General features: G+C 41.3%; 2 protein-coding genes across 14 annotated transcripts in view; one reads left to right on the top strand and one right to left on the bottom strand.

Annotated features, from left to right (window-relative positions):
* Positions 1-7,734, bottom strand: part of CCDC171 (coiled-coil domain containing 171) — a 183,344-nt gene extending 175,610 nt beyond the window's left edge. For 9 of the 11 annotated variants that reach the window (XR_010352356.1, XR_010352358.1, XM_064403322.1 and 6 more), the window contains exons 1-2: positions 7,593-7,734; positions 4,479-4,651 (exon numbers count right to left, since the gene is read on the bottom strand). Coding sequence is in view for 9 of the 11 variants with exons in the window: in XM_064403322.1 (XP_064259392.1) it covers positions 4,479-4,525 (47 nt within the window). In the remaining 2 variants the exon portion in view is untranslated. Of the gene's footprint in view, positions 1-2,674; positions 2,751-4,478; positions 4,652-7,439; positions 7,548-7,592 lie in introns of those variants that run through there. The other 2 variants (XM_064403318.1, XM_064403316.1) reach the window with 2 other exon arrangements.
* A 2,728-nt stretch (positions 7,735-10,462) lies between these two features.
* Positions 10,463-21,175, top strand: part of PSIP1 (PC4 and SRSF1 interacting protein 1) — a 32,647-nt gene continuing 21,934 nt past the window's right edge. For 2 of the 3 annotated variants that reach the window (XM_064405565.1, XM_064405563.1), the window contains exons 1-5: positions 10,463-10,612; positions 11,120-11,306; positions 12,252-12,328; positions 15,821-15,959; positions 20,980-21,096. In XM_064405565.1, coding sequence (XP_064261635.1) covers positions 11,235-11,306; positions 12,252-12,328; positions 15,821-15,959; positions 20,980-21,096 — 405 coding nt within the window. In that variant the 5' untranslated portion in view covers positions 10,463-10,612; positions 11,120-11,234. The other variant, XM_064405564.1, reaches the window with a different exon arrangement.

The raw sequence follows: 21,175 nt of genomic DNA, 5'->3' as shown, positions 1-21,175 counted from the left end.
AGCCTATAAACATTTTATAATTTAATAAATTCTGTCAAATCTTCATTTAAAAACAAGATGGACTTCATCTGTGTGATCAGAATAATTGTATGTCATCAGTACTTGATCCACAGGGTGCCATACTTAACACATTTTATATTTTTAATATACGTAGGAGACAAGGATCATTAAAACCCACATGTACTGCAAGAAAACCACTGGCACATTATTAGCTTTCAGTATTTACATACCCAGAGGAACTAACACATCTCAAAGGGCAAACAATCAGTAACCAGGTAAGTAAAATCCCATATCATTATTTTAAGCAACTCTCAGCTAATGCAATTAAGAAAATATGGTGGTAAGTCAGGAAGGAAGGAAGAAGAATCTGAACAGTGAGAGTGATACCTTTTCACTCATCCTAAAATCATAAGCCAGACACAGTCAGTTGATGAAAAGGGGTTACCTTTATAAGGATCCTTAGGTGGATCCTTCCAGGTGGAAAACAATGAAGATGCACATGTAGCATAACACGTATACAACTTTTATGTTTAGCAAATTAGCATGCCCAACAAAAAAACCCAATTAGAGACGTAAGTGGTAAGGTAATTTCCTGCCAGTTCAACCTTCTTTGAATTCTCCCACTTCGACAGGAACTAAACTTGGTTTATGAAAATGTATCTCAGAGTCAGCCTTGGCGTCCCCAAGAATCTAACCTTGGACCCCCAGGTTGGAGCCACTGGAGAATTTATTTTCTCTTTCTGTCTAATAGAGTAGGTAAAATGCTAGCTATGAATACTATGATAGGCTACAGAGGTACAAACATATGTGTAAAGAATATAGAAATATATAAAAGAAAAAAAAAAGGCAAAACCCAATTCGGCATCAAGAGCACCTGTAAACTGTATAAAAGATTGTTTGTGGACATCATGTAATAGGTTTGGTAAACCTTTATTTTCCCATGGCTGGGGAAAACACATGAAAGGCAGGTTGTCTTATTCAAGGATTATACAAGAAGTATCTGTCTCAACTAAAGACACCCAAAAACCTGGTGGCAAAGAGGTTAACAAAGCACAGGGTAGGGGAAAAAACAGGACCTGAACTGAAAGCTAGGGATGACTAATGCAAAGAACAAAGATTAAGAAAATCGTAACCATTTTGATAGTTTGTGGGCAGCGGGAAGGTCATTCTACTTGCTTAAGCCTGATGATATTTAATACTTCTTGCAAGGAGAGCACATGAAATGAAAGCAAGGGAACAACTACTTTTTGGAAAGTAATTAAAAAGAAACACCTTCAAATCTTTAAGGAAATTACCTTCATTTTTATGGCAATCAGCTTTGAATAAAGCTCTTCCTTTCAAATCTTCTACTAATTATCCAGAAAAAAAAAAGATATCTGCACAATAACACTTACTCAGAGAAAAATTTAACTATGTGCTTAACTGCACCAGTAGTGGGGGAAAAAACCCACCACAAACAAGTTACATTGATATCACAATAGCAAATTAGGGACATTATAGAAATGAAAAATGTGCATGAGAGTATGAAGACAAACAGCATAACTGTAAGTACTGGAGGGAAAAAAAGTTATTAAATATAACTTCTTATGCACACCTTCTAAACTTACAATATTATTAATAAGAACTTAAAAATACAAAGCAGAAAAGCCTATTTTTGTTCTTAGCATAGAGCAAAATCAGCAACATAAAAAAAAAAGGACAAGAAAACTGGCAGAATATCATTGATTTATTACTTAAATATTTTCAAATTAAATAGGAATTCTCCTTGATTAGCCACATTATTTCTGTGGAATTTTCTTTAATCCTCACAGCATCATCAGCACATGCAGTAAGTACTTTATGAAAGCTTCAGATTACCTACTGTAGAAGAGTCTTCCTTCCATATTCATTTACCAGTAAAAGTGCTACAAGCATAACATTCTTGGATGTTTAAGTCACAAAATCAGGAAAAATCTCTGGAAAGTTTCAAATCATGTATGATTTGCAGTTTAAGAGGAAATCAGGGACTGCTTTGAACTTCCATTTTCACATATTAATAGTTTGTTGATCATTGGTTTTGAATGAAAACACACATTTTACCAACTCGAGCTTTTATCTAAGACACCATTTTTGGTAATACTTTAAGACTCCTTATGAAAGCATATGAGCAGATGAAACAGCTTTTGAGTTCTACATCACAGAATGCTCAAAAATTCTCATTCACTTCACAAGTCAGCTAATTACAGTCAACAAAGACAAACAGTTTTCACTAGCTTTTCTTCCATACATGGCTGAAAATGTAAAGTAATTTTGGATCAGAGAAACTTTCTTTCATTTACTATGTAGAACTGTAATTACGCTAAGCTTCTCCAGTTGAGAAGCAGCCTGTAGCCTGACTTCCTAACCAAAGTATCCATTCACTGAATTTTGCTATTTCTATACAACCGGCAGGTTTTTACAATCAGATTTTAAATAGTGACAAATACCTCTCCCAGTTAAAATAAACAGAATTAATTAAAATTTTCTTTAATTGTGCCAAAGATCAAACATATATCAGGTTAAAAAAATTAAGAGCCATGTGCAACACTTATAATCAACCTCTACCCCCACAGCTATTTTAGAAAACTCTTCTGGAACTCCACAACATTGTTCCCAAATGGAGACAAAAACTACCTCTGTCATGTCTCTGGCATACCTCTGACATGCCTCTGGCATGTCTCATGTCATGCCCATGTGAGAATTCTTGCTCATCGGATGGTCAGTATACACACCTGCAATGATGGAGGGATTGCTGCCAAAAATCCAATAAAACAACAAACTCCTTAACAGCAATGTAACATTAAAAAGCAAACATTCTTTATTCAGCCAGATGCACAAGGTGGTAGCTCCTCCGACACTCTTGCATGCTGAGTATAGGAAAGCTTCTGATTATACGCTGTATTTTATATACATATTCATTGATTGTCCCAGAATAAAAATACACATGATAATAATTTACCCATTATCATTTAAGTATCTTCCCCCTCCTTTAAGCACATATTCTTCTGTCCTGGGGGTCTCTCTGGTAGTCCACAGTGGCCAGGGGACACCAGTGTTACAGCTGACATAGTCAAGCTGGCAGGGCACAGGGGCTGGTGAACTCCCAGTTCTCCTTACACAATGGGCACTGTTCAGTTCCACAGGCCGATGGTGGCAGCAGAACAATCACTGTATTAGCTCACCAGGTGTAGACAATTTATCATCCAGTAACATGACAACATCAGTGAACACAGGAAGGGCTACAGATGGCATTTATTTGGGCTTCTATAAAGACACAGTCCTCCACAAAATCCTTCTCTCTAAATTGGAGATATGGATTTGATCCATTTAGCATCCAGAGGATAGTGATTAATGGCTCAGGGTCCCAAAAGAACATAAATGACAAATAGTGTCCCTCAGGATCCATACTGGGACCAGTGTTATTTAGTGTCTTCATTAACGACACAGGAATCGACTGCTCTCTGAACAAGTCTGCAGATGACAATAAGCTGAGTGGTGCTGCTGACACACCTGAAGGATGGGATGCCATCCAGGGGGACCTGGAAAAGCTCAAGAAGTGGGCCCATGGGAATCTCAGGTGGCTTACCAAGACCGGGTGCAAGGTGCTGCACCTGGGTCGGGGAAAGCCCCAGTACCAACACAGGCTGGGAATGAACAGATCACAGCAGCTCTGGGGAGAAGGACTTGAGGGTGCAGGTGGCTGAGAGCCTGGACATGACCCAGGAAGTCAAATGTGTCCTGGGCTGTATCCAAAGCACCGTGGGCAGCAGGGTCAGGGAGGGGATTCTGCCCTCTGCTCTGCTGAGACCCCACCTGCAGGGCTGCATCCAGCACAAGAAGGACATGGACCTCTTGAGGCATGTCCAGAGGAGACCCAAGAAGTTGATGAGAGGGACAGAGCACCTTTCCTGAGGTGTACTGGTGAAAGGCTGAGGGAATTGGGTTTGTTCACCCTGGAGAAGAAAAGCTTCAGGGTGACCCAACTGTGGCCTTCCAGCACCTGAAGGGAGTGTACAAGACTCTTTACAATAGCATGTAGTGACAAAAAATAAAGAACGGCTTTAAACAGAAGGAGAGAAGGTTTAGATTAGATATTAGAAAAACCCTTTACTGTGAGAGTAGTGAGGCATTGGAACTGGTTGCCCAGAGAAGCTATGGACACCACATTCCTGGCAGCTGGCTCAAGGCCAAAGTGAATGGGGCTCTGTGCAATCTTGTCTAGTGAAAGGTGTCCCTGTCCAGAGCAGAGGGCTGGAATTCAAGGATCTTTAAGGCTGGTTCCAACCTTGGCCATTCCATAATTCTAAGATCTAATAACCGCATTGACATGGCATAGTTTGCATGTATCACCATAGCTGGTTCTTTTTCAGTCTGAATTACATAATTTCAAGACTCTAGAAAATAAACCACAAAAATCAGAACTACATTATTACACTAAAAAATACAGAAATGAAGCTCACCTTTTAGCTTCTGTGACAGAGTTGTTGACTGAAGAGGATGAACTCATGATGGCCAATAGACAGCTTTTCAGGCTGCATAAACTACGAACTCTGGAGAATGAATCGTTGACTATATATACGTTTACTTGAAAAGCTTCCAAGATAATTCTTCCATATCATAAAAACATTACAATCTGTAACAGAGACATGTTTTAATTTATTTGCCAACATAATAAAAGAATCATTTATTAATACTCACAAGCAGTTAGAAAACAGTGTTACTACTATGTAATGTGAACAACCACCAACTATAATTTTAGTTTTAGACATCTATGAGAATTGTACTTCTAATCCTTGAAGCTTAAATACTGTAGATCAATATATACATATATAGTAACATAGCAGAATATCCCCAATCAAGGTTTTCAGAGTATCAGTAAAAAATATTTTGTTCCCACACACTAATCCTCTATCTCGTAAGAATATTACAAACTCCATTTCTCTTCAAAATAATTCTGTTGAAGATAAATACATATACCATGACTGAACATACTAGTTTGCTGTCTGACAACAGTCTTTAACACAGCAAGTCTTCCAAGTGTTTTACAAACCTGGAATTTTCTATTTGAACATATTTTTATTGTATTAGATAAATCAGCAATAGTTAGGACTATACAGAAGGAATTCTAAATTGAACTGTAACTCCACTCATCTTCGGAAAAAATAATGAATTTAGCGTCACAATAAAAAATAAATCAATATAGACAACATATTTATAATGCAGACCTTAAAAAAATCCATTGCTTACATCAAGTTGCACAACAAACTCATTCAAGACCTCCTTTCATTAATTAAAGCAAGGTAATATGAAATATAAACTGTATTCAACAGTCAATATTAATGAGACAAAAGGGTTTGTATTTGAACCTGATAGCAGATGGACATCCATATTAAAGTCCAAAACAGGCAACTTGCCTGAGTTCCATTTTTACTATCCCTGGTTTGCAGTCACATGCCCACAGAATCATAGAATAAGCTGAGTTGGAAGGCATCCATTAGAACTATCAAGTCCCAGCTCCTGGCCCTGCACAGGACACCCCAAAAGTCACACCATGTGCTTGACAGCACTGTCCCAATGCTTTGAACTCTGTTAGGCTGGCGCTGTGACCACTGCCCTGGGAGTCTTTTCCAGGGTCTAACCACCTTCACCTAAGGGTAAAGTACCTTCTCTGAATATCCAACTTAAACCCCCCCAACTCAGTTTCAGGCCATTCCCTCCGTCCTGTCACTGGTTACCAGAGATTAAGGAGCAGTGACTGTCCCCTCCCTTCCCCTTGTGAGGAGGTTGTAACTGCGATGAGATCTCCCCTCAGTGTCCTGCAGACTGAACACAACAAATCACTTCAGCCATCCCTCCTAATGTTTTCACCAACCTTGTGGCTCTCCTTTCAACGCTCTCTAATACTTTAATGTATATTTTATATTGTGGTGTCCAATGGCAGCAGTTGGTGTAATGCATTAATATAAACTTAATATAAATGATTTTACTCATTCCAGTTGCTGCACTAGAAATATGGAGATGAAAAAAATGCATTTCTGCTTCAATCTATAATTTTAACAGAAAATACAGCAAAAATAAACTTACTTCTAACAACTCTTTTTGGTTTGAGCTTTTTTCTTTGTTTGTTTTGTTTTTACAGAAAAGCACTATATTCATATAGAACAGTTACATGTACCCTTTGTGATTTTTAACACCTGCCCATCAGAATGCACTTTAGTGGATGTGTTCATAAGACTCAAAAAAAAATAATTGCCATGCAACAGTCACTCACACTCATAGAGAAAACAGCATAGCTTTCTTTCCATCTCAAATGAGAAAATAGTTGAAAACCTCATCTTCAAATTACAGCCTATAGTATAATTTCTAGACACATGTTGAGTTCCATTAAATTATTGGTGACTTGCACACTGAAAACTTTATGTGAGAGAAGAAAATCTTGACAAAGTACTTGTAGTATTGTACTCAACAAAGATGAATCACTTCAATAAAAAAGAAAATGAGGTATCCTGGTATAGGAAACTAAAGCTCTACCAATTGTGCCAAATTTTCACATTCAGACATAGCTCTGAACACTAATAAACTAGTTTTTTATACCACCCTTTCCTTAATATTTATTGCCAAAAATATATATTTGACTTTATACCAAAATCTGAAGAGTAGAAAGAAAAAAAAATAAAAGTAGTGCAACTACATAGATGCAGCAGAAAAAAAAAAAAACTGTCTCAAAACATAAGCAAAATCTGAACATCCATACCACCTTGAAGTTTTGGAACCTTCTGAAATTACTTTTGTCTTTTAATTACTTTTTGGGGGACAGAAACAGGGAATATCTAATGACTGTTTTCTGGGAATGCTAATCATCTTGAATATACAACATCTCTCTGCTAAGACACACATCCATTATTTACTAGCACACAAATTGATACACTCCAAAAGCATGCTATTTCAATCAGGGGGAAAAAAATTCAAGGAGCATGGAGTGCCTCCTCAGAGTCCCACAATGAAACAAAATAGTTAGGAAGTTTTTGCTTGAGGAGAAAATACATTCAATGGATGCTACCTACAAAACTTGTGTCATATTCTCCTCATGAACTTCTGAATATGCTTAACTAGCTTTATGAAGGCCATTGATTTAGGGTGGATGTGGGGAAGAATTTTTAATGTGAGGGTGTGCAAGCACTGCAACAGGTTGCTCAGTGAAGCCGTGGACGCTCATCCCTGGAAGTGTTCCAAGACCAGGCAGGATGGGGCTCCGAGCAGCCTGGTTTAGTGGGACATGTCCCCTGCCCACGGCAAAGGAATGGAGCCGGAGGATCTCTAAGGTCCCCTCCAGCAAAGTGAATCGAACCAAGATGTACTAATCCGAAACACACAAAGCCAGGCGGAACTACCGTATCTCTGCTGCAACTCTAAAAGCTCACCAGTTTCAGCTGAACGAACCACTAGCTTTTCACTAACGCAGGCTGAAAAACTTTAAGCTAGCTAAAAACCAGAGCAGCAGCATCCCTTCGCACCGCTGGCCCCGGAGCGGCGCGGGCTGAGCGCACGCCGTAACGGCGGCTTTGGCGCTTTACCTGGCAGGAAGGGCTGAGGGAACAGGCTCAGAACAGAGCTCCAGCAGCAGCACGCCGGGGCCGCTCCGGGCAGCCGGGGCAAGCGCCGGGAAGCGCCGGGAAGCGCCGCGCCGTTGCCAGGTCCCGCCAGCAGGGAGGCGGCCGGCGCGGCGCGCCGCCCCAACGGCCACTTCCGGCCGCGGCGGAGCGTCACGCGCGGGCGGGCCGGCGGCGCGCGCAGCCCCGCGCGGCCTGGGCCGGGCGCGTCCCCGGCGCTCCGGGAGCGCGGCGTGCGGCTGGGATGTGGGAATGAGCGGCCCCCGAGAGCCGGGGTGAGGTGGGCATGGGCTCGGAGTCGGGGCAGCACATTCTGCTCCCGAATTGTCGAGAGAAACAGGCAGGTAACTGGTTTTGAGAGACCCTGGGACAGAAATGACAGCAGGGTGGAGGAGGGAGACAAGGTTGTCATTCCCTTCTGGTCTCCTCACTGCACAAAGGGAAAGGTTTCTTTGAAACATCTCAACTGAGAATTTCAAGACCTAGATGTAAACATACATAATGTCAAACAACAGGAGCATAAGCGAGTGAGTGAATAAAATCCACCCCACCAATCCTAGAAAAGTGGACAATAGCAGTAACATGTCAGTGGTATACCCTTCAAGGTACAACTTGAAGATTTAATAAAAAGAAAAAACTCTGTAGTATTTTCACTCTCTATTGACATAAAGACTCAAAACTTAATTTCTAGTCTCTAACTTGATTTCTCTTCTACTTCTCCATCATGTAATTATTCTAAATGTCTAGTGCCAAATGAAATAAGTTCTTTGCCCAGGTTCACAAAAATAGATTTCGTTATGTTGCAGTTCTTTTAATAGCAGCATGGTTGGGGTTTTTTTTTTTTATCAAAAATACAGAGTGAAGAGGATGTCCTCTATGCTGTTGTCTGATGAGTAGTCAAAATTTAATATGAAAAATGGCCTCAGCTAATAAAAAAATTTACATTATGTGGGAATATGAAAGGGAGCAGAGACTTAGCATCATATTTGAATGATGTGATAGGTTTTGGCAGTATAAAAACTCGGAAAATTCTGAACCAGTAATAATATTAGCTTATCTGCCCAAAATGTCCCACACAGTTTTTTACATTGATTCACAAAAATTTAGACATAATGCTGTTGCTGCATGTATGTGGTCAAACAAACACCTTTCTTTCCTCCCATACTGAAAAATACATATCTTATATAGAACCATATATAGAATTATTTCAGTTGGAAAAGACATCTAAGATCTTCAGGTCCTACCTTTAGCCCAGCGCTGCCACAGCCACCACTAAACCATGTCCCTAAGTGCTGCGTCTGTACGTCTGTTAAATACCACCAGGGATGGGGACTTTTGCCCCAAGTGGCCATTCATTTTTACATAGGAATAAAGTTTTTTATCTGTCTTAATATATTGGCAATTTTCTATTTTTTATAAGAAAGTTGATGTCAGGGATATGAGCTTTGCCACCTCCAAGAAAATCAAACAGTTCTGACTTGTTGAAGCCATCAGAAAAATGCACTTCATTCTTGTTTAACACAGTTGGTGTGAAATTTTACAGTTACAGTTTATAAAACAACATTTTGTATTTTAGGAGAAGAGACCCTAGAACAAATCACAACTTGCTCTGTGGCAACTGCAGCGGGTGTTTTGGGCCTGACTCGAGTTTCAGTATCAAAACTGAAAGGGGAAAGGTAATTCTTCTCTCAAGGACTTCCCTTGATGTTCAAGTAGCACAGAGGGGAGCTGGTAGAAAACTGACCTGTAAAACTTGTGTATCAGGCCACACACCGAAGATGAAAACTCAAGCACAAAATGGCTAGGTCTGCGCCTGTGAAACAGTGTAAGGAGAAATTTTTTGTGCCATACTATGAACTTGCAGGTGGTGCTGTGTGGGGCCAGAGAGAGTTGACAGGCTAATTTTTGATGCAGAACTAGAATTAGACACAATAGGACAAGCAGGCTGTGAGAAAGCAGGTAGTGGGTTTATATCTGATTTTGAGACTTTCACTTTGAAGAAAGGTATTTGTGGGGAGGCTGGCCGTGGCTGATGTGCTCACTAAGGAGATCAACTGACAGAAACAGGAGAGGCGGGCACAGTGGCCATGAAACGCTAGGTGAGGAGGAAGCTCAGTGTGGACTGATAAACAAACCAGGAGAGAACAGACATAGAGAGGACAAGGGGAGTAACATAGTCTGAATCCTAGTTAGAAAACAAAACCAATTAAAAAAAATCTGCACCAAACCAAGGAGTTACTGGCGACTAAGTAGCAAGTAAGGACTCTGTTACAGAGTTAAGAAAATAAAACTGCCGCGAGTTGTTGTATGCTGGGGTAAATCAAGACATCAAGCAAGCGGCTGGGGAGTACTCGGGTAACACGGGCAGCTTTGGGTCCGGCAGCAAGGAGGGATGAAAAGCCCGGCAAGGGAACGGCTCCTAACAGAGCTCGTGGGGCGTGAGACACACAAAGGGGACAGTCGCACTCGCCCTCTCTAATTAGGAGATTGGCGCTCATTAACCACGCCAGCCTGCCGGTGGCTGTGCAGGACCCATTCCCCCGCGTGCGTGGCGATCCTCAGCTCCACTCCCGCCGCCGTCGCGGCCGAGGGCGGTCCCACAGCAGGAGGCAGCTCCTCCTCCGCCTCTTTTCTTCCTCGTCCACCTCCGCTCCTTCCAGCGGCGTCGCGGCCGCTCCGCCCCCACCGGAGGAGGAACGAACCACTTTTCTGACTGTGGGGGGAGGGAGCGAACGAGACTTTTCCCCTTTCTTTCTCCAACCCTGCCTCAGGTCTGGCGGGCTCTTTCCTCTCGTGGCTGCCCGCATTCCTCCAGGCGTGGAGGTGGGAGCCGAGCCGTCTGTCTTACGGCGGGGCGCTCGCCGAGTCCTCGCCGGCACTCCTGAGCTCCCCCGCCGCCCCGGTGCGGCGTGCCGGGTGGTAGCGGCCCGCTGGCGGGAGGAGGCGGCGCGGCTGTTTCCCGCGGCGGGCCGGACGCCAGCGCGGTTGGTAGCGGCGAGCTGCGCCGCCGGTGGTGAAGCGGCGGGCGGGCTGGGGGGAGAGAGAGGGAGCGAGAGAGAGAGGAAGCGAGAGCGCGTGAGAGAGGGAAGGGGGGAGGAAGGGGGGAGAGAGAGAAAAAGGGATGGATGGAGGAGAGGAGGGCGGGCGGGCGGGCGGGCGCAGTTTCTTTTCCGCGCGCCCCCTCCCTCCCCCCCCGTTCCTGCTCCCCTGTAGCGCTCTCGCGCCATCGTGCCCGCGTGCGTGAGGGGGCGAGCGGCCGGTCGGGGACGGGGGAGGTCGGGACAAGGTGGCGGGTGTCCGTCCCGGCCGCGGCGGCCTGGCCCTGCCCGCGGGCGGGCGCTGGCGCTGCGGAGTGCCCGGGGGTCTCTTTGCAGGGGTGAAGGGCGGGCACGGCGCAGCGCGCCCCAGCCGGGACCGCCCGCCCTCGCTGACGTGCTTTCTTGTGTTGCCTTTCTCTGCTCTCTCCCGCCCCGGTGTGTTTATCCCGGCAGCGAGTGGCACCTCGTGTGGCTGGCAGTGTCTCGGTGGTTGCTGGAGTCGCAGAGCCTTTCCTTCTCTGAGCCCGGCTCTCCTGGCGGCAACAGGGCGTCACGTCGGTGAGAAAACATGAGCCGAGATTTCAAACCCGGAGACTTGATCTTCGCCAAGATGAAAGGTTACCCCCATTGGCCGGCCAGGGTAAGGCTCCCCCTCCTCCCCGTGCCTCGTTCTCCGCGGGGTGCGCGCACACACCTGTGCTGAGCAGCACCTTCAGCTTCGCCTCCTGTGAGGGAGGACACGGCTGCGCTCCCAGGGGGAGAAGCCGCTTTGCAGTCACATTGCAGATCCGCACCGTAAAACGTAGCCCTCTCAAGTAGTCATTAGTTGTCCTAATTTGTGTAACGCGGCTTTACAGAATGAAGATTGCTGTATGGTAGCCTGACGCTGGAGCATGTGGAGGCCCCTGGAGCTGTTCAGTAATGGTGTCCCCAAATAACTGCTCTTGGCAAAAGGAAAACACGAATTTATGGCAAGATTACTCCTAAGTGGGCTATGTCTACTCTGCCTGTTTCTGTTAAATAGGCTAAGTGTATGTGGTAACTTGTCCAGTCCTTTTTTGTGTTCTCCATGCTCCAGTGGTAAAGGCATTCTGGGACTGCTGTAGGTCATTTGTTGGATGTGGGAATGGAGGTAAAAAGGTATTTATGCTGACTTAGGAACTGGGGTTCTTTTAAAGTTTATTACCCTTTTGGTACTACTTCACATTTGGGCTTCCACAAATTACCAGGTCTGCATAAGGGTGGGAAGTCTTCCTGTTGCTTTTCCTTAAGGGTGGGCAGTATGTGGGAGAAATTGAATTGTGCCTTTTACCTGTAACACATTGTAATCTCTCCTTTTAAGAGGAATGGTCATGTGAAAAGTATCACTATAAAATGAAAGAAATGTAATTTTCTGTTGTTGTTAATACTGGTTTTGATTCTGCTATATTTTTTTACATACTGTTAAAAAGATATCCAAGTTCCTGCTTTACTTTTCTGCAGCTTTTTTAATTCCCATTTTAATGCTTAATTTTTACATATTTCCCCCTAAACTTTTCTTGACTCTTACTTGATTTGAGTTATAAATAAGCTGTGTTTTTCCTAGGTGGATGAAGTTCCTGATGGAGCAGTAAAACCGCCTATGAATAAAATGCCTATTTTCTTTTTTGGCACCCATGAGACGTAAGTCCTTTATATTTCAGGGTTGTATTTTTTCCATTTTAAAATGCTGTGACAAAAAGTTACCTTCCCTGAATGTAGTGTATTTCAATCTATTGTATTTATTAGCATGTCTTCCTAAATTTATGTGTTTTGTCAAGACATGATTCTGTAACGTTTACTTACGCTCTTCAAGTGAATGGTAGACCATAGCCATAACGTGTATTCTTTGCTCATCAGAAGAAAAAAATTGTACCCACAGTGATGTGGCTGATTGGTTTTTCTTTTTATCTGTAATTAATTGAATTACAGTCCTGTATATCGTCAAAATTCTCAAACTGTCTTCTCAAAGAAAGTGAAATAGGCAAAATTTGAGAGATGGACAGATAATTTTGTACTGGAGTTGTTTTTATTTTTTTTCTAATGAGGTTTTGGGTTGTGGGTGGTCTTATGTTTATGAGATCTGGAGAGAGTTGAAGAACTACAGTTAGCTTCATACCTGTCTATCAACCTGCAAGATACTGATCTGTGTTTTGTGGTGATACAGTATTTGCTTTGTGAGACTGTATGTCTTCCACTGCTGAATTTAATAGAAAATAGTCTGAGGTTTATGTAGTTACCTGTTTTTGAAAATTATGGTGTTGCTTTTTAGCATGACTGGTTGGGTTTCTGTAGATTTAAGGCACCATCAGGTTCAGTGCTCAATTTTTTATTTGAGTTGCTAAAAGAAGCCCAAGCAATTTAAACCTATATTGCTGTGCTTTTAATTCTTCTGTTTTTCTTTTAAAAACGGCAGATTGAAGTTGTGTGCAAAATTTGTCCATTTCTCTCATTTTGTGGAAGGATCTTGCTTTTTTTAATCTTATTAAATGTATTTAAATTGCTTTTATCTGGTACTCTGTATCCATCTTTAGCAAGTAAGTATCTTGCTGAGATGATACATTGTCCTGTTGAATTAAAGAGTAAGCATCCTCTGCTGTTGGCATTATTTGCTATTATTTTTCTTAAACAGCGATATTTCTGTGATGAAAAAGATACCTATATACTTAGATTATGTTTTTGTTTTTTTTAGCTAATCTCATCTTTCAATAAATCTTTAAATGACAATATTTTTTTAGTTTGATTGGAGTTTTTCTGTGTGTGTAATTTTGTGGGTAGAGTTCCTGGAATTCAATTCAAGGTTGCAGGGTTTGTCTTGTGCATTGTTTTAATTATCATTTAAAATGTGTTAGGTTACCTTTTTTTTTTTCTTAAATTTTTCACACAACCAAATTTTTTCTTTGGCAACTGCAACACAATACTTCTTTGGTTCTGTTGTTGTCAAAGTGTGTGTCATTCTGGATTCTGGGGCTTTGTGCAGTTGTAAATAAGTTTGGGAATGCAGGTTGAATGTAAGAAAGGCAGAAATAACTCCTCATTTAAAGATTTAAAAACACCTGTGCAAGTTTTGAGAAGTTTTATGTCCAACTTCAGATTTAGCTTAGGGCTCTTAAGAGGTGTTTGGTTTTGAAAGGTTTGGTAATTGGGGGCTTTTTTTCTAGTTTGTGTGAGTAATTTGAAATGTTTGTTCCTCACTCTGGTGTAGCTACTAAATAAAGTTTTGCTGTGATCTGTTTTCTTTAGGCTCTAGGTTTCAGGTTACTACATTTCAGAAATCCATAGATTACCAGAGAAACGTTTTGCCTCTGTTTCACACACGTTGCAATGTGTGGTGTTCCATGACCCAGCTGTCTCCTAGTGTTTGTTAAGCATGTTGCTTATCTTAAGATCTGTAGAGTAATAATAGGTGAAACTTTTAAAGTTCTTAGTCTCACTCCTTACGGCACATACCTATAAATTAAAGTAGGAAGGAACTGATCAGATGACAAAGGAAACTGATATTCCACGGCGTGTAATTTTGTTTAGGTTTTTAGCTGTAAATAGTGACTTCAGTGATCCATCAGGAATTATGCAGAGTTAACAATTTTTTGTACTTTTTTCATGGGAGTTAATTAAATTTGGTAAACTTGTTCTGTGCTGTTTCTCACAGTTAAGACTTATACATTGTGCAAAGTTAGATACTCTATCTTCAGCATTTTAGTAGGCTGTGTACATAGAGTCTATCATACTGTGAGTAGTGGCAGCTCTGAAAACTCACATAATCAGTTTGTCATGCTAAAATGTCCTGTATAAAGGATAACAGGATTTCAGGCTGCTTGGATGGTTACAGCAAGAAAAAGGAACCATGGGGCAAAAGGAAAGTAAGACAGGTTTGGAAATAATTCTTACTTGACTTGTAGAAATAATATTCATTGAGTTTATGAAATTACTGTAAGTCTTAACCCGTGCTTTGCATTTTTGTTTTAAGTTTTGTTAAAAAACCCAACTGAATGTGTTTCTATCTAGGGAGAGTAATAAAATTAATACTATTTTAATAAACACTTTGTATGGATATGTTGTGGCAGTAGATCATATCAGTACAAATTTTGTTTGGTCACAGACAAACATGTCACACTGAACTCTAGTTTCTGGACTTACTGTGTTAGGGTAATCTCTTCATTCAATTTTTCTTGTTCCTTTTTCTTAATTGGTACATGAGGACTAAACTGCAGCAGCCTATTAGCTCATAACCTTTTCACAGTAGCTGTTCTCAGGTGTTTTTCAATGCCTGACAATGTGGACAAAGGCTTAGAGACTGGAAAAATGCTTACTTTTAGAGAATAGGGAAGAAGAGAGGCAAGTTTTTTCCTATTTTTGTCTCCCAGTTGCTCTGTCTGCCTCCCCATCTTTTTGGTCTGGGTAAATAAGCAGGTGTATGTTTCCCACACTGGCCGAATCCTCTCTAACTATCTTTTGCCAAGAGGTGGGTGATTTGCAGTCTTAGCTGACAATAGCTTACTTAATACTTTGTGCACATAAATGAGTGCTTACAGCTGTAGTAGAAAATGCTTAAGCTTTCAATGAGATTCTGTATTTCTTCTTTTTTTTTCTCCTCCTTTTATTGGGATGTAAATCTGAAGTAGCTGCTTTTTTTTTTAAGGACAATGAAGGAAGTCGTGGCGTGGATCTTTGAAGTATCAGTTTAAATGTACTATGAGCTGGTAGTTTAGAAAGTGTCTGCAGCTGTCAAATAGTTGGATGTAATATAATTGCAACAACACAATATCTAGGCATGGATTGAAACTGCCAATGTACTACCAAAGAGTACATTTTTCTGTTAGCAGTTGGTAGATGGGTACAGTGAAATCCTAACTTCAAAAGACCATGAAGGAAGAGCAGAAATGAAATAGTCTTTGATGCTCTTCAGCATAAACCATAATATTGGTTCTCAGTATTCCATTCCCTCAGTAAGGAGGGAAGTCTGTATTTGTGGTGGTAGTAATGGAGACCTTGGGGTGTTGTCGCCCAAAGTTTAGAAAACTAAGGACTCTAGTAGAATAGTTGTTATAGTACTAATGACTTTAATAACACTTGGTTCTTACTTCTTTGAAAAGACTAACCAGTTAAAATGTAAATTTTGTTTTTTCTTTCCTTAAGGGCATTTTTGGGGCCAAAGGACATATTCCCGTATTCAGAAAATAAAGATAAATATGGCAAACCAAACAAAAGAAAGGGCTTTAATGAAGGATTGTGGGAAATTGACAATAATCCCAAAGTGAAATTCTCTCATCAGCAGGTAAGCTATACAGACTCTACAAATCTTGGTTGCTTTGGGTGGGGGAGGACAGGAAATGCAGTAAGTGTTTTCCTGACGCAGTGTAATGACTTATTGCTGCTGTTTAACTGCAGGTTAAACAAAATTTAATATATTCTAAATGCTTTTTGGTTTTGGTGTTTATTATTGATAACATAAGAAGAGATGGGGGGTCTTTAACTGGAGATATATACATACAACTGTATATATTCCTGAAATACCTTTGTAGTTGTGTAACTGCTTGAAAAGTGGTGGGTGTTTTGGAGTCTCAGTCACTCTGCCCTGTGTGTTCTAAAACCAAGTACCTATGTCCACAAGCATCCTTGTAAGATTCCAATACATGCTCTCCTAGTGTGCAGTATTTTGATTACAGCAGTTGGAAGCAATATGATGTTTGCCTTTTAGCCCTTGTCACATGACTTAATTCAATTTCTGTCCATCAGTAGTTCCTCGTTTCTTGCCCATTTGTAAGACTTCCAAACTTAAACCAGAGCTATGCAATGCTACCCATAAAAGGACCCAAATTTAATATGAAGACAAATTCTCATGCTCATTTTATCTTTGCTTGCTCTGGACATTCTGTAAGCTTTTAGGTTTTTTGCTATGTACACTGAATGTATACTGACCTTAGCTCCATTGGGCCTTCTAAGCAATGCTGCAATAATAATAAAAAGAATTGCTGTCTTCTGTTTTTATTTGCTGGTTTTGGACAACATGCCAGGTTGCCATTTCAGCACCAATTAATTCCAGCTTCATAAGATACCCATGTTACTGTGTTTCTAGTTTGAAGGAGAACATGGATAAAGATTTAAGGAGTTTCTGAAGTATTGTCAGAATGTCATGTATTCCAGCTGTTGACTTTCTTCTTTGGGATATAGAGTGTTGCTAATCCCTACATCAGTAGGGAGGACTGTAGTAATAAGAGACATATTCTTTCTGCTACTGTAAGATACAAATTGATAAACCTTTTAACTGTCCTTACTGTGGCACTTGGAAAGACATGCTCTGTAGATACCTGAGGCAGTTGTAAGCTATACTAGTTATTCTACCTACATTAATCTGGGTATAAATAATCAACAGTAAATTTTTTGTCTAATATTTTGTTTCACTGCAGAAATCAGTTACATGGTCCTGGTCAGCCAGCTGTGGGTTTCCCTGCTTGACCAGGAAGGTTAGATCAGTTTGAATTACAGAAAGAATGAAGTTAAGCAATAGATTCATGCAAATTTGCTTCTGAATTTGTCGTTCAACTGTAAAAAGGATTCCTTTTGATAGTCTTGTCCTTCTACTCTGTTGTAGACATTATTAAAAGCAAGTTTTACTTGAAGCAAATCAAGCCCTTTAGCCAGCTTTTGTTTTACTTGTGGGTGGTCCTTGCTGGTGCTTAGCGTACATCTGCAAAAGGCTTTATTTAATAACTAAGGGATTTTTGAGGAGTAGGACTTATGGTTAGTTTAGTAAAGGAAGAATGGATGTTTAAGTACGTAATGTCCCCATTTCCCTTGGATTCCAGTTAGTTTTCTTCTTAGTTGCTGGTTCAGTGCTATGTTTTGCATTTAGTATGAGAATCTTGTTGATAACAGTCATTTAATTTTTACTAAGTAGTGTTTTCCTTGTTAGCAACAACTAAAAAATCTGTGAGTTTTGAATGTAATTCTCATACTAAATTTAAAACACAGCACTGTACCAGCTATGAAGAAAATAATTACCTCTATCTCATCTGGACCTAGGACTACTGGGGAAGCTGGAATTTGTATTAAGGGTAGCAGAGTGCCCAAAATCAGCTTCTGAGGTTCTACCATCTTTGCCAAAAAAGGGTATGGTATAGCAATAAAACATTCAACTTGATGTAGCTTAGTCAGTTGACAGTTGACATACACTTTTTGTTACTTGCTCTGGTAACAGGGACAAAAAAAAAAAAAAAAAAGGAATAGGAGAAACATGCTTCCCTTTAGCCACCTCTACTGTAGCTTTGTTGGTCCCCAGTGTCCTCTCTGGAAATTTCACTGTGTCCCCTGGGTAAGACAGTGGTGATATAGGAGACAGTCAGATGTGAAGTGGTTACTTTGTTTTTGCTGTTCCTTGTTTCTTACTCAGCAGGTGCAATGTGGGCTCCTCCATGGCCTGCAGCCCTACCCCAACCTGTACCTTCTGTCTCGTCTCTATCAGTGCTTGATGTTAAGGGAGCTTCCATGTCTTACCATCCAGGAGCCATTATGGCAGTCACACTCACCACCACCTGAGCTGGGGCTGACACCCATTGCAGCAGACAGCTCCAGTGATCCCATTAGATGCCCTGCTGGCTCCCTGCACACACCACACTCACAAAGGCAGACAAGGTTTCCTTTTTGGCTGGGCCCTGAGTTTCGTCTAGCAGTCTCAGACAGTTGGGTCTGTAAAATAATTTAATTGTTAAGCAACCACAGAATAACAGCTTGAGCTGAGTGCTTCCTGGGAGGGACCCTGAACAAAGGAAGCCCTGGACATTTATACCCTCACAGGCTAAGCTTGGAAACTGTTGGGTCTTCCAGTTTAGCCCTTGGTTCCTGATGTCTCTGAGTTTCCACTCACTTTGCTGGCTACTGTGCCCTTTGTATGCAAAGTTCAAGATCTCTTGCCTCCAGCTCCTGCCATTCGCAGCTCAGTCTGCAATGACAAGAACAAGTTTCACTAAATGTACTCCTCAGCATAAGGTAACTTCTCTGGGCTGGAGCTTAGCTTGGGCAGTGGCTCATGTGTCTCTTCTTTCAGTGTCCCTCCTTGACCCTTGGCATCTCTTTTGCCTCAGAACCCCACGTGCCCTGTGCAGGCATCTTGTTCTGTGCATGACCATCCTTCTATCTCCTCTCCCCTTTCTCCCATTGCCGTTTGGGTTAAGGCACCATCTGTTCCCAGGTGAGGTGGGATGTTGAAGTTGCCACAATTGCCAGCCAGTTGTGGTCAGCTCAGGGTAGTGATGGACTTGGTTCCATCTCTGTCGCTGGCACCTGCCCACAAGCATGAGGGATGTGCGTAGTCAGTGAGGCATCTTAAAACCAAAGGCAAGTAGCTGCTTATAAAAACTGAGAGTAAAGTAAATGTAGGTGCTGGTGAGTAAATACACTGTTTTCCCAACAATATCTTCAAGAGGAATAATGTATTATGTCCTGCTAATATGTTTCACTATTCAGCACATAGGTGAATGGACACATTTCTTTAACTGTATTCTTGGTTGTGACTCTCTTAGGATATTCCTTGATCTCTATGTTTTATCTACATACAACTCTTTGATTTTAAAGATTCTTAGAGCTAAGTTTCACACTTGAAAAACACAGTTAGCAGAGAAGACATTTCAGGAGTCAGAGCTTAAAAATTGAGGATGAGTAGGAAATTTTGTGTTTGGGCATGCAGCAAGTATGGTCAGAGGGAAGTGAGTGATCGCATGAAGCTTTAGGCAAAGTTGAGCTTTTAATCTGAATACAAGATGATGTTAAAGGGGGAGACTTGTCAGCTCTTAGTATAGAGGCATTCACTTGGAATTTTTTCCCTTTTTTGTCTTTTTGCTGAGCATATATCCCAGTATGGTTGTGAGCCCTAAGCCATCCAGCACCGTAACATGGAAGTGGGGAAATTCAAATATACTGGGAGCGAGATTAAGTGACAAAACAGGTCAAATGATGGTGATCAAAACAGTAATTCAGTTACTGTTACTGAGAAAGGTAGTCACCACCAGGAATCTGTGGCATCCTGTGAAGATCCTTCTTCACTCTGTTGGGACCTGCTGCCCATTCATTTTTGTCTTGGCTGAGCACTGCTTTGTGGCACTGGCTCAGCAGTTTCACTGCAGTAGCAGGAGGCCATGACAATGGCACGTTGTCCTGGGGTGACTTTGTGATGCTGAATTTTATCCCCATTCATCTGTTTAGCCCAGAAATAAGTTTTGCACCTTTAAGACAGTTTCTGAGAGCACAGGAGGGGGAATTTTGCCTTAAACGAGGACACATGTGCAGAGGACATGTGCATCGAGGTTCATCACGTTCCTGGGGTACACCTCGACCCTGGCAGTGGCCCTGCCATGGATGGCCATGGCCCCTTGCTGCACCACATCTTCAGCTCCAGGGTGCTCTGCCACCTGGCTGTTGGGGTTCGCACTGTCGGCAGCTTAGGCTCGAGAAGCTGCAATCTGCTTCTGCTTTGTAAATTCCACTATTCACTCTGATGGACCCAAGCAGTGGCAAGATGGGTTGCTTGCTAGCAGTTCTCCACTGCATTTTTTATCGTAGTGAGGCCTTGTGAGAACTGTATTTTCTGTTTTGTTGCTGGAACTGGAATGTTCTAAGAGCAGTATTGATACTTTGCAAATGTTGCTTGTAACTGCTAGTAAGGGAGTTGAAGGGCAGAAAGGAAAATGTAGATTGGGCTTAAACCCAAACCCACTTCCCAGTGGGGGGGAAAAAAGTTGGGGGAGCTCTGCCAGCTTTATTTGTAGTTAGTATATAAGAAGGAGAAAGCCATACACAATGGAAGTAATGGAAGAAAAAAGTGTAGTTTAGGCATTATCTCCTCTGTAACTATGGTTTTAAATGTTAATTCATTAATTATCTTACTGTAATCTTTTTTCTGCTTACATTTTCAGGAACAAGTAGTTCAGTCACTAAGGATTTATGGCATATTAAAAAAATGCACTTCATTATAGTAGCATCAAAAGTTATATTTGACCAAAACCATTTTTTAAAATTTTTTATCTCTAAGATATGTTATATTATGCATAAGAAAATACTCACACTGCAGTATAGTAATGTGAAAATAAGTTGTTACAGCATTGGAGTTTGAAAGTGTAATAAATGAGTTGTGGATTAAATTGAAAACAGTGGAAATTAATGAAATATGATGTATTTCATATTCTTGTCCATCTAGTAAGGGGTTCCTTGACATGATGCTTTATTAAGTAATGTATGTGGGAGAATACCCCTCAGGTGACGAGGAGATTTAGATCTCATTTTTGATATTTTTTTAATTGAAGCCTCATCCAGCTATTAACACTCCTATCAATGAAACTGTTGAAGAAAGCAGTCAGGAAGCTGCTGAAGGGAGTGAAGAAAAAGCAGGAGCCAAAAGAAAAAAGTGTTCTGTCCCAAAAGTAAGTGATTGAATTTCTGCTTTGTTCTGCCTGGAATATTTTCAAGTCAAAACTATATTGCCATGTCTTTACTTAAATA

This window comes from Passer domesticus, chromosome Z (genome assembly GCF_036417665.1).
Source record: "Passer domesticus isolate bPasDom1 chromosome Z, bPasDom1.hap1, whole genome shotgun sequence".
NCBI classification, from domain to species: domain Eukaryota; kingdom Metazoa; phylum Chordata; class Aves; order Passeriformes; family Passeridae; genus Passer; species Passer domesticus.
Note: the sequence above shows the minus strand (reverse complement) of the source record. Positions and strands in the feature narration are given on the sequence as shown.